Source organism: Cnephaeus nilssonii (genome assembly GCF_951640355.1).
Source record: "Cnephaeus nilssonii genome assembly, chromosome: 5".
In the NCBI taxonomy this organism is placed as follows: domain Eukaryota; kingdom Metazoa; phylum Chordata; class Mammalia; order Chiroptera; family Vespertilionidae; genus Cnephaeus; species Cnephaeus nilssonii.
The window spans coordinates 19,095,085-19,112,003 of NC_137076.1; the positions used below are offsets into that span (position 1 = coordinate 19,095,085).

At 53.0% G+C, this 16,919-nt stretch overlaps 1 protein-coding gene across 14 annotated transcripts in view; it reads right to left on the bottom strand.

The window, feature by feature from the left end:
- Window positions 1-16,919, bottom strand: part of MYO9B (myosin IXB) — an 87,285-nt gene that overhangs the window by 16,065 nt on the left and 54,301 nt on the right. For 5 of the 14 annotated variants that reach the window (XM_079770947.1, XM_079770938.1, XM_079770944.1 and 2 more), the window contains exons 9-21: window positions 15,580-15,696; window positions 15,117-15,251; window positions 13,478-13,599; window positions 11,050-11,191; window positions 10,648-10,852; window positions 10,058-10,139; window positions 8,949-9,038; window positions 7,553-7,666; window positions 6,198-6,237; window positions 5,201-5,323; window positions 4,023-4,103; window positions 2,236-2,346; window positions 844-966 (exon numbers count right to left, since the gene is read on the bottom strand). In XM_079770947.1, coding sequence (XP_079627073.1) covers window positions 844-966; window positions 2,236-2,346; window positions 4,023-4,103; window positions 5,201-5,323; window positions 6,198-6,237; window positions 7,553-7,666; window positions 8,949-9,038; window positions 10,058-10,139; window positions 10,648-10,852; window positions 11,050-11,191; window positions 13,478-13,599; window positions 15,117-15,251; window positions 15,580-15,696 — 1,485 coding nt within the window. The remainder of the gene's footprint in view (window positions 1-843; window positions 967-2,235; window positions 2,347-4,022; window positions 4,104-5,200; window positions 5,324-6,197; window positions 6,238-7,552; window positions 7,667-8,948; window positions 9,039-10,057; window positions 10,140-10,647; window positions 10,853-11,049; window positions 11,192-13,477; window positions 13,600-15,116; window positions 15,252-15,579; window positions 15,697-16,919) is intronic. The other 9 variants (XM_079770949.1, XM_079770950.1, XM_079770943.1 and 6 more) reach the window with 6 other exon arrangements.

The window sequence follows — 16,919 nt, forward strand, 5'->3', positions numbered from 1 at the left end:
ATTTTTTGAAATGTACGGAGATGTAATTCATGTAACATGAAATTCAGTGGCCTTTAGAACACTCACAGTGTTGTGCACCATCGCCTCTATCTGGTCCAGAACATTTCATCACGCCAAATGTGACTCCAGTCACTCCCCATTCCTCCTCCCACAGACCCTGGCATCTGCTAGTCTGCTTTCTGTCTTTATGGGTTTGCTGCTTCTAGATATTTCGACTAAATAGAATCACAAACTATGTGGCCTTTTGTGTCTGGCTTCTTTCACTCAGGATAAGGTTTCCAAGGAATCAGGGCTGAGGAATATTCGCTGCGTGGATGTGAACATTTTGTTCATACATCCATCCGTTCATGGATATTTGGGTTGTTTCTAACCTTCTGGCGATTGTGACTAATGCTGCTATGAAATGTACAAGTACTTGCTTGAATACCTGTTTTTAGTTCTTTTGGGTCACTATCTAGAATTGGAATTGCTGGGTCACATGTATTGGGGACCCATGAGGGATTTTTCACGACAGGGAGGTGACCTGGGCACCTGTTGGACAAAAAGCAAGTAACATACATCCGGAGGTGGAGACGGTTTGTGGAGGGAAGACGAGTGAAGGAAACCTGCCAGATGCTACAGTGGTCGCTGCCTGGCCCTTGAACACCCCGTGGAATGCTGTGATGGTCTGTAGCCTCCATGTGAGCAAACTGGAAACAGGCCTGATGCTTGCGCCCCAGCCCCATGGTGCTCCCTCGGCCTTCCAGGATGCCCGGGCATCACGCCTCAGCAGAGGCCCTATTTCCCAGTGTGACCAGGGTCGTGGAAGGACCCTGTATGACGGGAGGCGGGGGGGACGCTGACCTTGGTCTTTCCGATCTGGTAGCTCCTCTTGTCGACATTCATCTTCTCCAGCAGGGCAGAGATGACCTCCCTGCAGGGCTGGGCGTCCTTGGGCAGCAGCACCTGGAACTGCTCTGTGAAATCCTGGGTGATTTCGGCAGAGAAAGGAGAATCCGAGTGAGCGCCACCAACAGGGATGGCAGTTCCCTCATCAAGCGGTTCCCGAAGCCGAAGCTTAGTGTGACGTAAATGGTACTGAAGCTAAAATCGTGGCGTTTCTGAAATCGTCTGAAACGTAAGAAAGCCGGTCGCAGACAGAGCACTGGAGCTTTCCGTCAGCTGGTGCGTGGCTATGGAGGGCCTGCTCGGTGCTGCTACTGTTGGGGAGAGTGCCCAGGAGACGGGGCCACCCCTAGGGAGGACTCAATCTACAGCTCAGTAGGGGGCTGGACCATAACTGGACACACATGCCTTTTAAGAAAACAATTATGTTAAATTTCAAGAGCCAGTCGTTAGTAAAATATACTAGCACTTTCTCCCTTTTCTGTAATTTTGCCTTTCCTATTTATAGGGCTAGAAAAATAATACTTCCATTCTGTGGGTAAGAAAAGAGAGGCTCGCCATGATGAAGTCACGTCCCCACAGCCACGCGGGTAAGGCTGAACAGAGACCAGGAATTGCCACTTCTGGCTTTGGGGCCACAGCTCACTCAAGCACCTCACAACTGGTGCCAGCTGGCGTCATGAACCTGGGGTTTTCAACCTGGGCCATGCTGACCCGTGGGGACATTTGGTGATGTCTAGAGACATCGTGAGTTGTCAAACTTGGGGGCAGGGGGTAAGGGTGCCACTGGTATCGAGTGGGTGGAGGCAGGGAGGCTGCCCAGCACCCACGGTGCACAGGATGGCTCTACCATAGAGAACAACTCAGTCCCATGTGTCAGTGGTACCACAACTCAGAACCTGCTCTACAATTTGATCCTCACCAACGACCCCTTGTGTTTTGAGAATGCCCAGAGAGCCATCTCTGAGGCTACCACTTCCCTGGGCCTCAGTTTCTGTATCAGGAAAATAGGAACCGGGCCCTCTTGCTGCTGATGGGCAGAATAAAAGAGTTGGGTATAAAAGCTGGTAGAAGGTGCTCAATAAAGGGCAGAGCCACACAGGGATCTGCTTGTGCAAATCCCTCCTCCTGTGATGATCCCTCATCACACCTCTGCATCCTTTACAGCTTAGCTTGTGCCCAGACACCTCTTCTGAGGAAAGCTGCCCTCCTACGACAGAATGACCCGCGGTGCCAGGTGGAGAAGCCCTGGCGTCATGTCACCTGATGGGTTCATGCTCCAGAGCAGCATTCTGCCTGGAAGCAGAGCTGGCTGGCCCTTGGCCCTGCACTGTGTCGTGGGCAGCCTACCTGGAATGTGTACTTGGCACTGTAGCCTGACCTCCGGATCCGCACCGTCTCTAGCATGCCCGTGTAGCGCAGCTGCTGCAGCACCAGCTCCTCGTCAAAGCACAGCTCTTTCTGAAACGGGATGCAAGCCATCAGGGCAGGTGCCTGTGGCCGGATGTCCAAGCCCGTCGGCGGCGGGGGGAGAGGAACTGTGGGACAAGGTCCTGGGGGATTCCAGATGTGGACAGGGTCCGGCACACAGGCGGGTCCTGGCTGGTCTGGAACTGTCCCTAGCACAGCCGGCATGGGCACCTGAGGCTCTGCCTTTCCCTGCTCCAGACGGGCTTTTTGGAATAAAGAGACGAGGCCAGTCAGCAGCAGTGCTCAGGGCATTCATTTTTCCTAGAAAACCTGGTGTCTGATTTGTTCTAATCCCTGGTGTTGAGGAGACATACGTCACTCCTTACTGCCTAATTCAAGAGAATGTGTTGCAAAGAGCTCTTTTCTAGGCGCCCAAACCAAACCTGGGCTGACCTTGTACTCTGTGCCAGGTACGTGGGTAAGCACTGAGGATTCCAGAGAGGAGAGCATAGTCTGGGGGTGGGCAGCCAGACGCATGTGTGAAGGGTGGATGCTGCTGAGGTCCCTGTGGGAGGTGTCAGAGAGGGGACCCTGGGCTGAGGAGGAGGGCGGGGAAAGCTGGGTGAAGGCCCAGAGAAGGAGGTGGAGGCTGAGGGGCTGACAAGAGATGTGGGGAGATGCCTACGGCTACAGGGGCAAGGGGAAGGAGGGGAACGATGCTGGCTCAGGGGGCTTCAAGCCTGGAGCTCAGGGGCATGGCTTCATGCCAATGGGCGTTATTTTAAGTGGATGGAAGGGAGGGAACAGCACTGGAGATGGGGTTGTCATGACTGTGTGGGGGACACTGCTTCTGGCATCTGGTGGGCTCTTGGAGGCCAGAAATGCTGCTTAATACCTTACAATGCACAGGTCAGGCCCCCACCCCCCTCCCCAAGAACCACCTGCTGGCACAACCCTTGCCCAGAGCAGGTGTTGATGGAGCATTTCCTGGGTTGCCCGAAGCTGAAGTAAGGATCCCTGATGGAAGAAGGAGGGGCATATTTTGTTGCCAGAAGAATGGGGGGGTGGGGGTGGGGGGAGGAGAAGACCACTGGGAGAACCGGAAGGCAGGAAGGGAGAGGAGGAGAGGACGCCGTGGCACCTGGCAGGGAGAAGCGGGCTCGGGATGTTAGCGGAGCATCCCAGGAGCAGGAGAGAGCCAGGGTAACAGGAAGAGGAAGGGTACAGGGTACGGGAGAAGAGAGCCACCAGGGTCCCCTGGCCAGGGGTCACCTGTACCAGAGAGGGAGCCTAGATCCCAAATGGCCCCCAGCAAGGTCCAGTGGGCCCCTGGGGCAAAGGAAGCTGGCATCGAGGGCCGAGCCTGCCGTCAGAGCCCACCAAGGCTGTCTTTAAAGAAACTTCTGGATGAGCGCAGGCTCTGCCTCCTGCTGCACCTCAGCCCCTCCCTCACGCACACTGTGCACTGGCCGCTTTGGGGAGGTATCTGAAGGGCACCGAGACCTGTCCCTCCTCGAGCAAGCCTTCTCCGCGGCCCTGATGTTCCAGATGACATCCTGCTTGTGGTTGCCCTTGCTGACACCCCACCCCCCAACCGCTGGTCATGACACCCTGTTTACAGTTCCCAGAACTTAGGCGAACACTTGTTCCTGGAGGCTTTTCCTGCCCCACCCCCCTTGGCCACCAGACCTCGGCCTTCATCTCCCCCAGACACAGGAGCCCCTCACCTTCTCAGCGTTGGAGCGGATGCAGCGGATGAAGAAGGGCTCTGCCTTCCCCAGCGCCTCCAGGAGCTTGTTAAGGGATGTCTGGGGAAAGAGAAACAAGGGATTTAGCTGAGGCCCCCTGAGGCATGCCTCTCAGCGAGGGGGGATCCAGGTCACCTGCCTGCATCACCACGGAAGTCCGTGCAGATGTGAAACATGGGGGGTTAGAGCTGGACATTCTGATCAGAGGCTGCGCTACTCTGGGGAGCCCCTGAGGGAGTTGTGGGGTCCCTGTGGCCGCCAGCTTCCTAGGGTCACCCAGCTCTTTGCTTCCGGTAGACGTGGAGAGGAGACTAGATAAACGCCTTCTGGGGATTTAAAACATGTGTCAGCCTCAGAAGGGACCATGTATGCAGTGATTTGGTCTCTGGTCTGCTGTTTCCAAAAAGGATTTGTGGCCCTGACGGTTTGGCTCAGTGGATAGAGCGTTGGCCTGCGGATTCAAGGGTCCCAGGTTCAATTCCAGTCAAGGGCATGTACCTTGGTTGTGGGCACATACCCAGTGGGGAGTGTGCAGGAGGCAGCTGATTCATGTTTCTCTCTTGTTGATGTTTCTAACTCTCTATCCCTCTCCCTTCCTCTCTGTAAAAAATCACTAAAATATTTATTTAAAAAAAGAAGAAAAAAAAAAAAGGATTTGTGGGAGCTCTTGCATGAGATAACTGTAAAAAAGCCGAGGTGGGAACAGAAGACTCAGATTGAGAAAAGGGAGAAGGAATAAAAAAACCTAATGGTGAGGGTCAGCAGCCATTGGACGCCCCCCAAAAGGTGTCCCGACGTCTGCTGACAGCCAGGGAATAAATGGAAAACATGAGCGAAGGGCACAGCTCAGTGGTTATATTAACTCACGTACTGACTCATGGTATTTTTAAACTTTTTCTGTCTCCCCTGGGGCATTTGGCAATATCTGGAGACTTTTTGGTTGTGTGACGACGGGAGGGTGCTGCTGGCATCTGGTGGGTGGAGGCCAGTGATGCTGTCCAACATTCCATACGCACAGGATGCCCCCCCCCCCCAGCCCCCGGGAGAATGATCCAGCCCCAGATGTCCAGCACCGCCAGGGGCGGGAACCCTGGGAGAATGATCAGCTGCCCGTGTGGCGTGTTTTGGCTGAGCCAGGTGAGCCTCGGGCCTCCCACCTGGAACTGGGCGCTGATGCTCGGGGGCTTCTTCTTCTTGTGCAGGTGCAGCAGCGACTTGGTGGTCCGGTCGTGCAGGGTCATACTGATGATGAGCTTCAGGGACTTGGAGTCCAGCAGGTTCTAGGACAGACACACAGGGTCTGGCCTGCCCTCCTGAGGCCCCGACGGACACCAGGAGGCACTGATTCTGGAGCCAGGACAAGGCTCCTGGGGGTGACAGCGCTTAGTATTGGTTTCACAACTGTGCTACCGGAAAGTGGGGGCAGGCGGTCCTGGCGGGACTGAGCCTGGGCTGGGCCTGTGAATGGCACTGGGGCCAGGAAGGCAAGGGCCATCACAGCCTCCCGCTACGCAGCTCAAGGACTGCAGACTCTTACTGTTGCCTGACGAGCACTGGCACTGTCTCCTCTGCTGACCAGACTAGAGGCTGCTCTTACTCTTCTACAAACTTCATGATCCGTCCACATGCTGCATGCGGACAGACAGGACACCTGGGTGCACGTCGCCCACAGCCGGCTGCTGGGGTCTCGGCTGCATGGACACACGCAGCACGTGTTGTGTCTCCTGGAGGTGGCTGGTGGCTAAAGGCCCCTGCTGTGGGGTAGGACGGAGGGTCTGTTGCCTCTGAGTAGCATAAACTCTGAGGCAGTTCATACTCTGGGCCTCCCTGGCCCAGGCTGAGCCCGCCGCCTGCTCAGTCCTTCCCCGGACCCTCAGGCTTCTCCTAGGATCTCCCGCCTTTGTACCACTTGTGCAAATTCTACTTCTAAGAAACCCAACAGGAGACAATTTTTTTTTGGGGGGGGGGGGCAGTGAGGGGGAAGAAGGAGATGAAGGAAAGAAGAAGGAATTCAGGAAGTCAGAGAAGTTAAAAGTCAGCCCCTGCCCCGCTCCCCTGCCCACTCCCCGTCCCCATTTTCTGGAAAATGACATGAGCCAGGTGCTCTAGACAGACAAAAGCAAGGCAGCATTAGACGGCGTCCCAGGTGTTTACCTTTGGAATGATCTGCTTTTGTTTGGTACCTTTACTTTTCCTGTCAAAAATATTAAAAATGGTTTTGTGAACAGAAGGAACATGGGGTCTGGATCTGGGTTAGTTCAGCAAGCCACGCCTGGCGGGTTAGACGGAGCGAGAGCAGAGAGCACAGAGAGTCGAGAAGCACAAGTGCAACGAGGCCACTACCGCTGCTCTCCAAGGACCAGGCGGTGCTTCTGCTGCGCTCTGCACACTGGCTTCCCTGGGGGACAGGAGCATCGATTGGGGGGCCCCCTGGATGCCAGGGAGCAGGAGAGGCGGGCTGGTCATCTACACGGCAGAGCACGCATCTGCACAGGGCCGGCTACGGGGCAGCTGATGGACCTCACAAAGTGATGGGGATCCTCCGAGAGGAGCTCTGAGGGACCCTGCAAGGCTCCGATGCCTACCAGGTGTCCCAGCTCTACTTGCTACATGTTGGCAAACTTGAAGCAGGCCCACAGAACCCCTTCTGGACCTCCCACCCTGCAGAGCACTGAAACGGGGCCTGGGAGGAGCGCCATTTGAACTTGTGCTGGCACAAAGTTAAGAATGAAAGCCGATCTTTTGGCAGAGGAAGGAGGGATGGCCCCCACACTGTCGGACACTATGGAAACAAAAGAGACATTTTTTAAAAAAAAATTGCAGCTTAGCTCGTTTTTTACGACCAGCTGAGGAGGCGGGGCCATCTGCACAATGCATGGCTGTGAGGGTCTATGTGTGTCAGGTTTCATCTTAATCTCCATGGGGTGGAATGAGGCTAATAAAAACGTATCTGGAAACTGGCTGCCGTGTGGGCACTCGCTGTGCTCTCAGCCAGCCCCAACTGTCCCCCTGGTGCTGTGGGCATGAGAATCATCACCCCTGCTCTGCAGACCAAGGCTGCATGCTTGGAGCGCTCAGGCCAGGCGGGAGCAGGAGGGGGTCCAGGCCTAATTTATGTGGCTTCTGGGTCTTTCCTACCACATCGCACTCCCGGCCACAAAAATCACATGCCCGGCTTCTGACAGCTCTTTTGTGAGCTCAGTGGCAAGGGGGTACGGAAGCAGGCCTGTCCTGCGTGTCGGGGGCGGGGGGGAGAGACTTAGACTGTGGGAGGCACGTTCCTGTGAAGCTGTGTGGGACACGAGGGAGCTGGTGGGGATCTGGCCACAGCAGACACTAGGGTGGGCGTATTACGAGGGCCACTGAGCTGAGCAACTGCTGGCGTGAGAATGGAACCGCAAGACAGTGCAGCGTTTGCAGCAGCTGATTCAGCGTTATGGGCCCCGGGAGCAGGGGAGGCAGTCGTTGCACTTGTGGGGGTGGCACCCGCAGCCTTGGGGGGGACTCACAGGATGAAGGTGCGGGGTTTCTGGAGCCGACTGAGGGACTGGAGAAGCCTACGGGGGTCCTCACCCTGCCAGGGCAATCCTTTGATGGTCTTGATGATTTGGTCATGCAAATCGCTGAGAGCGAAGGGGTACGGGGGCATAGTGACAGAAAGGAAACCAAGTTAGAGCAGTGGGCCCCCCACCTTGGGGTCCCTGGCACGGTCGGGACTGTCCCCAGGCCACTGGAGCCAAAACATGCAGCTGGGGGAGCCTGCTCCCTGCTGCCCCTCCCTCCAACACCAAGAAGGTGGCAGGGTTCAGCCAGGAGTGGCCCCCACCCCCAAGAGGCTCCCCTTCCTGTGAGGGAGTTGAGGCCACTTCCAGCTCAACGGTTTCTCCTATAATTGAAAAAGGCCTCATACTGAAGAGCCTTCCAGAATCTGCCAAAGGCATCAGGGACTAGAAGGGGGCTTCTCGAGGGAAGCGGACTAGTTTTTCTTGATGTTTCTGTGGCCACATGTCAGCCTCCTTGTTGCCTTCAGTAGAGGCCTGAGGAAGAATAAACTGAAATTCACACAGGGGTTCTCAACCAGACTGGTCCTGTCCCGTGTCCTCCTACTAGGGCACAGTTGGGTGCCTGCCACAAGGCGGGGGTAAGTAGGGGGAGGCCAGGGATGCTGCTCAACCCTCTACGTGCACATGCCGGCCACCACCAGAGTGAGCAGCGCAGAGCAGAGGGCGGGAAACCCTGGCTGCAGGAGATCTTTACCCCAAAGAGTTCAATCTTATCAGCTTCGTTTTGTTCAGTGACTGTGGGTTCAGGTTCAGATCTGAGAGTATGTTCTAGGCCCAAACTCTGGCACCGGCATGTGACAATGAGAACAACTTAGAGGGGAAAACCTAGTGCTCTGAAAAAAGGTATTTGTGAAGGACGTCTAGACGACAAATGTCTTTAGTAGAACGTCGGAAGTGAGGAAGCACTGACTACAGAATGAAGACGGGAGGTTCCGGTTTTTGATTGTTTTGTTTTTGCTTTAAATTCCTTATTCCAGTTATTTCAGATGCATGTTTAAGCTCTGGGCAGTTGGCCTGGGAAGACCCCGACCGGCAGCCCCTCGTGTGTTCCATGCACCATGCCCGGCTGGACAGCCTCACTTACCTCTGTTCCCTCGCCCTCCAGGGAGGCACGGAGGGCGCGGACAACAGAGCGGTCACATTCACCTCCACACCCCGAGCAGTCAGTGCAGCGGCCAGGGCTCTGGACAAGGCTGTGACTTCCACCCGTAGCCCCCTAACTTGATTAAATATGGTGCGAGTGCCCTCTCTCCTGGCCCTGGACGCTGCACGGAGAGCCTAGGGACCAGCTCCTCTGTTGTGCCTCCCTGGTCTTGGGTTCGAAGGCCCTCACTCTACTTACTTCTTGCTTTCATAGAAAGCAAAGATGTCCTCAAAAGCGTTAATATCGAACTCCTCAGAGCAGTCAATTGAGAAATCTAGCATTGAGCAGCTGAAAGGGAGAGTCTGTATAAACTAAAGCACTCCAGGGCAGGACCCACAGCCCGGGGCCACCTGTCAGTCTTTGCAGGAAAACAAACAGACAAACCAACCAACCGAAAAATACCTTATAAGCAAAGCGGGGAGGGGAAGGCAATTTTTACCTTATCCTCTTTTGGATAAAAAGGCCCATTTAAAAATGCACCTTTTTAAAAGCAGGAAAACGACACACTATGCTTTTAGACAAATGACATTCAGTCACTTACCCAGTTGCTAGTTCTACCTTCACACACACACTTTTACGTATCTCATAAAGTTATTACAAAGGGCACAAAAATAAAACAACATTTTGATGTTTGAAAATGTAGCGGCTCACTCCTTGGGGATTGATGTTCGGGGATTTGGTTGCCCCAGAGCCTTGGCATGTGCTGCCCGCTGCTGGCATACCCTGCCTGCCGTGTCTGGCTACACTGCTCCCTCCTCTGGTTTTGTCGCTGCCTCAGTCATATGTCCGGTGTGGCCTTTTCTACTCCACCTTCCTGGGAGCACATGCCTGATCACTTTTACGCTTAGTACAGACTGGGGTATGTGAAGGGCCCTCGGTCATTCCTAAGTGGCCACAAAACAGCCCACCTCATCTCACGTGCAGAAAAGAGGTAGTGGCGTTTCTGACTGTGAATGAAGTACTTTAGCATCTGCTTTCAGGACACCCTGGCCAGGCTGCGGGAGGAAGTGCTTTTAAATCAAGCCTGTGGATCGGAGGGACCAGTGGCTCCTTGGCCCCACCCACCAACTGCCACAACCTAACCATGGGAAGGATTCTTTGTAAACTGAGCCATCTCAAATCTTCCTAAAGCAGATGGCCTGGGTGCAGAAAAGTAGCAGCCAGGTGCCATTTGCTTCTGGGTCTCTTTGGTTCAAGCAGTTGCTGGGTAAGGTCAACCCCAACCTGGGTTCAGGGTGTGGGGGAACTGTCTTAAACAACGCTGTTGTCTACCAGCTTCGGTTGGGACAAATCAAGGTCATGCTCACCGGTACAGCTTTTCCGAGGGGGTGATGGTTCCTCTCTGTAGCTCCCCCAAGTGACTTCGGGTGCCAGGGCTGCACAGATCTGCTGGGGGCACAGATAAGATGGGAGTTGGGGATGTGGGGTTGCCTGGAGCTCGAAGGCCTTTGTCTCTGCTTGGAGGCTGAGGTCCTGACCTGAACTCATCTTAAAAAAACAGCCTGATACTCGAATGTGGGCAGAGTAGGGAACTGTGAAGTGTCTGATCTCTAAACAGCAACCATTTATTTATTCCTATTTCTCATAAAGGCCTGAAGCTTTTGGTCCTTTTAATCAACGCCCTTCGTAAAACGGAGTCCCAAGGCTGGTGTCTAGAGCCCATTGGCCCTAAGGGAGCCCCAGGTTGTCACAGGAAAGCAGGGAGATGCCTTCCTGCCTTGTGAAGGTGATGACGTTAAATTATGCACCTGTAGAGTTTCTGTTAGGGATGACGAAAGAGCTCTGGAACCAGGCGGTGGTTGCACAACATTGTGAGTGTGCTAAATGCCTCTGAAAGGTGCACAAAATCGACTCCGAGGGTCCCCCTCTTGAAGGTGACCCGGAACCCCCCTCTTACCTGCAGCCTTCTCGGCCCTCTCGGCCCGCAGGCGTCCGGCCTCCCGGAGCACGGCCATGGCGCGGATGGCGGCCCGGAGCATGGCCCAGCGGAACACTGCCACCGGGTCCATGCCGATGAGCTCCCGCACGTAGGAGCTATCACTGCCCCGCAGAAGCGCCACGATGTCTGGCCGCATGTAGTCCATGTTCTTCTCCCGGAAGTCCTGGTGGGGAAAGAGGCAGGCAGGCAGTCACTCATTGGTGCTAGAACGGGAAGGGCTGGTGAGGGCCGGGTCTGAGCACCCTGGTGCCTGGCCCAGAATGACTGAGCTGAAGGGAATGGACCAAGCAAGCACCAGAGAGAAGGGGCCTCCAGGTCACCCACGTGTTCCCTTGCCCACCTCCTGGTCCCGACTCGTACCTTAATCTGATATTTCACCTTCCCTGCGAAGTGCTGAATGATGAATGCTGGCTCCATGATGGGGGTGCCGAGGAAGTACCTGTTGTCTTCGTGCTGCTGCTTGAACTTGGCCAGCAGAGTTTGGCTCGTGGCGTGGGGGAAGCTGGGAAGATTTGAAATTGTGAGCTGTACGAACGGTGGCTGATCACCTGCTCTACATGGTAGGTTGCAGGTCCTTTGACACTGAGGTGGGTGGGCAGACAGGTGCTTGGGTTGCCCTGAGTGTTGAGGTTTAGGGCCAGGAACCTGCTGCTGGTATGAAGGGGCCAAGGGCGAAAGGACGCACACAGGGCTGTGGGGGGAGCTCAGAGCAGGGCAGAGCAGTAAGAGTGGGACTTGGACCTACCACGGGCAGCTCCTAGGAGTGATCCCAGGACAGAGTGACTCTGGCCTCGGATCCATCTGTACCTGGATGCTGTGTCTTGGAAGGGGCCTTGCCTGGGCTCCCGTTAGAGGGAGGAGAGTGGGAGCAGAATAAGGAACCCACTGTACCTGGCTATATGTGCCTCCCAGGAAGGATATGCCACAGCCAGCTTTGGCATGCCCTGCCTGTGCCCACCCAGCCTTGCTGCAAACACAGCAGTATAACATGCCTTTGAACCCCCAATGCCTACTGCTTAATGGGGGGCGGGAGGGGCGGGTGTTAAAGAGGAAGATCCGATAGCTATGAAGCACATCATTTCTAGGTATGGAAAGTGAGGGGCCTGTTCGTGTAGTCGTCTGGATAAATAATACTTTTGTTGTTGTTAATCATTACCCGAGGATATTTCTTCCCCCATTTATTTTTAGAGAGAGTGGAAGGGATGGGGAGAGACACACAGAGAGAAATATCGATTGGTTGCCTCCTGCACGTGCCCTGACTGGGGCCAGGGATCCAGCCTGCAACCGAGGTACATGCCCTTGACTGGAATCGAACCTGGGACCCTTTAGTCCACAGGCTGATGCTCTAACCACTGAGCAACCATCTAGGACTGGATAAATAATACTTTAATGCACTGTTTTAGAAAATCTGAATCAGTATAAAAAAGAAATCCTTGATAAACCAAAATGGGCAGATTTTAAACAAAGACAGAACTGACCCTGGTGGGCCTGGTCTTGCCTCCTACGCTTCCCCTACACGCAGGTCTGGGACCACGTAGCTAGCCCTTCCTAGCACCCCGCCCTTCTCTTATTTTATTGATTTTTTACAGAGAGGAAGGGAGAGGGACAGAGAGTTAGAAACATCGATGAGAGAGAAACATCGATCAGCTGCCTCCTGCACACCCCCCACTGGGGATCGAGCCTGTAACCAAGGTACATGCCCTTGACCGGAATCGAACCTGGGACCCTTCAGTCCCCAGGCCGACGCTCTACCCACTGAGCCAAACCGGTCAGGGCAACCCCGCCCTTCTCTTATCTGAAGGTTCTCTCCCGAGTTCCAGTGTGAATGAACCTGTCTGTCCCCATCCTGATGGGACTGGGTGTGAGGCAGGTGAGCCTAATTTTTCCAGCCCCACAGAGGCCTCAGCAACACACAAGGGCCCAATAAAGAGGTTCGATAAAAAGACGTGTCCTGATACCGGGAAGCTATGAATGTGACCTTCTTTGGAAATAGGGTCTTTGTAGATGCAGGCAAGTTAAAATGAGACCATGCGGGTGGGCACTAATTCAAATGACTGTGGTCTTTGTAAAAGAGGAGACGAGACACTGACAGACAGGAGATGATGATGTGACCACAGTGGCAGAGGTGGGGGTGATGCAGCCAAACACCCAGGATACCTGGGGCTGCTAGACGCTGGAAAGAGGCAGGAAGGGTTTGCCCCTAGAGCCTTTGGAGGGAGTGAGGCCCTGTCGACATCTTGATTTCAGCCCTTTGGTACTGATTTTGGACTTCTGGCCTCTAGAACCATGAGAGAATACATTTCTGTTGTTTTAAGCCACCCCTTCTGTGGTCATTTATTACAGCAGCTGCAGGAAACTAATTCAGTAGGTGACTTTTAGTGACTGTGACTTCAGCGACTGCAGCTGGGTGACCAAGCATGAGGCACCTTATAAATATCCCTTCCAGCCGTCAGTGCATCCTGGACAAGGGGTGCAGGCTCTGCAGAGAGTAGGCGTCTGGGCCCCGGTTCTACATGCTGCCCTTTGCAAGGATGCACCAAGCCCGTTTCCATTTTCTACAGTCCTTCCCAAGAACTCCCGGGTGGGCGTGTTTCAGTTATTGCATGTGTTAATATTTCCATGGTGAGCGGTACACGCATCTCGCCAACGTGAGGTCAAGATTTATGGCCAAATGAGTTTGAGAAACTCAGAAGTTCTTGGGATGTTCGGATTTGGGGTAAGGCTCTGGGGGCTGCGGAACCGGACTGAGTGGCTGGGTTTGTGGACACACCGGGACATGGACACTCACTTGCTCTCTTCATCCAGCAGATAGAAGAGGCCGGTGGGCTTCTTGCTGATCAGGTGGATGCAACCGACGTTGTCCGTGTAGTCAATGTTGTGCCATGAGATCCCCTCGCTCTGGTACTCCTCCTGCAGTGTTTGGGAGGGGTATCCGATAAGTTCATTATTTCATGGCCAATTTTTACATATAAACATGTTATACAAGGGTGGGCACGTGTTACATATAAACATGTTATACAAGGGTGGGCTTGTATAACATGTTTATATGTAACACGTAGGTTTAATGGGAGTGCACTGTCCCATTGAGTTAACAAAGCTATTGTAATAATCATAACCTGCATGTGTTTTTCCATGAGCAACTGTAAACCGACTTTTGCCCACCCCTGAATTTATGTATGCATGCACATATCTATATATGGATGTGTAAGCAACAGAATACCTATTATTATATCAATAGAAGTATATTAATAGCTATATAAGGTTATTACATAAGTTAATAATTAGCAACATGAACAGACACCCATTTTCAAACATCTAACACAGCAAAGTGTTACACTTAAAGTCACCTAGGAAATCAGCAAACTTTCTTTATCAAGAGCCAGACTGTAAATACGTTAGGCTGTACGAGTTAGATGGTCTCTGTCAATATCACTCAGTTTTGTTGCTGTAGCTTGAAAGCAGCCAGGGATGATATGTAAATCAGTGAGCGTGTCCAAGTTCGAATAAAGTTTTATTTATAAAAACAGGCAGTGGGGCTGGATTTGACCCCTGAGCCCCTGCTCTGGAATTGTAATGTCTATAACAGCCATATAATGTAAGTGACCTATGTAACTTCAAATTTACTCATAGTCACATTTTAAAATGTAAAAAGAGTCCTGGCCAGTGTTTCTCAGTGGTCAGAGCATCAACTGGAGCACCAAAGGGGTCTCAGGTTTGATTCCCCATCAAGGGCATGTACTTGGGTTGCAGGTTCGATCCTTGGTCCTGGTTGGGGCGTGTGCGGGAGGGAATCAATCTACATGTCTCTCTCGCATTGATGTGTGTGTATCCCTCCCTCCCTCCTACTCTCTCTAAAAAGCAATGGGAAAAATATCCTCGGGCGAGGATTAATATCAACAACAAAAGTAAAAAGAAATGAGTGAAGATAGCTTTAATAATACACTTAATTTAACCCTATATATCCAAATCTTTGTAATTCACTGTGTATTTTGCTCTTCCCGCTCAACTCAATTTGGACCAACACACATAAATAGTAAAACCAACTAAATAAGTATATAACCCCATCAGTTCTTCCCCGTCAGAATCATCAATGTGAGGGGTAATATGTGGGTAAGGATGTCTGAGTATCTAGAATTGAAAAGACACATAGATTATAAATATTGTTGACTTTTAAGGTAACTCGGTTTCTCTCCCATTAAAGGACTTTCACGATTGAGCAGAGAGAAGGTGCAAAATTGACCTGTGGCCAAAAACATCCCCGGACAGTTTGCCTCATCCCAGGCTGGGCGGAATTTTCCCCGGACTTTCCTTTTTTGCAGAAAAACATTCTGGGGCAGGTTTGAGGACAATCTAGGCCCCTAGGGAGATCCCGGTTCTAGCACATCTGGCCCCTCTTGGGCTGGATGGGTGACAACGGACTTCCTTACCTGCTCTAGTTTGAAAATGTGCTGGTTGAAGTAATACTGGAGCTGCTCGTTGGCATAATTGATGCAGAACTGTTCGAAACTGTTCCTCTCGAAGTCCTCAAACCCAAAGATGTCAAGGACCCCGATGGACAAGCACTGGGGGAACAGAGAAAACAGGGGTTACCGGTGGGTCCTCGCTCGGGAGCACCTGTTCTGTCGTGTCCTGAGGGCCCTGAGCTTGGCTGCATGCTCTGCTATCGCTGCCTTGGAACCTTTAATATTTGAACAAGGAGCCCGTGTTTTCACTTGTGCTGGGTCCCGAGAATTGCATTCTGTCCTGTTCCCTGGGCTGGGAGGAACTGGCCACTTGCCTGACACTGGCTACAGCCACCTTGGCTCCCGATGTCACACCTGTGTGGCAGCAAGGGCACAACCTCCCCCAGCCCAGCTTGGCTGGGCGGTGGGGTGGGGGTGGGGCACTCACCGAGACAGACTCTTCCATGTCTTTCTTGTTGAGGAGGGCGTGGTTAATGCGCAGCACAATCCAGTCGAACAGGGCACTGTACAGAGACTTGGCCATGGAGTCTCGGGCAGTGATGGCCTGTGGGCACAGAGGAGCATCACACCTTAGCAAGGTGGGCCTGGACGCACCACCCCAAGGTCTGCACACAGGGGAAGTTGAGGCAGTGATTTTATTTTTTTTGTTAATTCTCACCCGAGGATATTTTTTCCATTGCTCTTTTAGAGTGGAAAGGAGGGAGGGAGGAGGGGGCATGGAGAGAGAGAAACATCAATGAGAGAGAGACACATAGATTGGTTGCCTCCCGTACATGCCTCAATCAGGGTTGGGGATCGATCAATCAATTGATCCTGCAACCCAGGTACATGCCCTTGACTGGGAATCGAACCTGAGACCCTTTGGTGCAAGGGCTGACACTATAACTGAACAACACTGGCCAGGGCAAGGCAGTGGTTTTATTATTATTTTTTTTAAGAGAAAGAGGAAGAGAGAGAAATGTATAGGTGACCCTCCAGTGCACAGGAGGGCACTCAAACAACTGAGCCACACTGGCCAGGGCTAAGGCAGTGATTTTTAAAGAGCCAGCTTATTTGACACTTCCCTTATCACTTTGCACGCCACCCTGTCAGCTCAGACAGCTCTGCACACTGAAGCATGAACTGAAAAGCCTTGACCCAGCAGCCTGTGGTTCAGCCAACTCACTTCTCAGAGCCGCTGGGGACTGATGACGCTGGAACGCAGGCTCAGGGAGGCCACCGGGCCTGCCAGCCTGGGAACCAGCCAGGAGGCCCAGCTGGGTTCAAAGCCTGGTCCCTTGCTGTTCTGGGAGCACCAAAGGGCCAATATTGTAAAAGTAGTAATGGCTTTAACAATTTTTCTTAAGGCCTTATGGAGGTCTAATTTACACATAAGAAATTCCTTTTTTTTATGTGCTCAGATCTAAATTGTGACAGACAGCCCTAGCTGGTTTGGCTCAATGATAGAGCTTCGGCCTCTGGACTGAAGGGTTCCAGGTTCGGTACCGGTCAAGGGCACATGCCCGGGTTGCAGGCTCGATCACCAGTGTGGGGCGTGCAGGAGGCAGCCGATTAATGATTCTCTCTCATCATGAATGTTTTTTTCTCTCTCTCCCTCTCCCTTCCTCTCTGAAATCAATAATAAAAAAAAAAAAATTAAAACAAAAAAGAAAAAAAGAAATGGAGCCTCTAGAGTTGCAGCCTGGCCTCTTTCAAATGGTGCCTCGGGAGCAGCCGTGCGGCTGGGGTCACGGGGGTCCTGCACACTCCAAGGGACTTTTGCCCCTG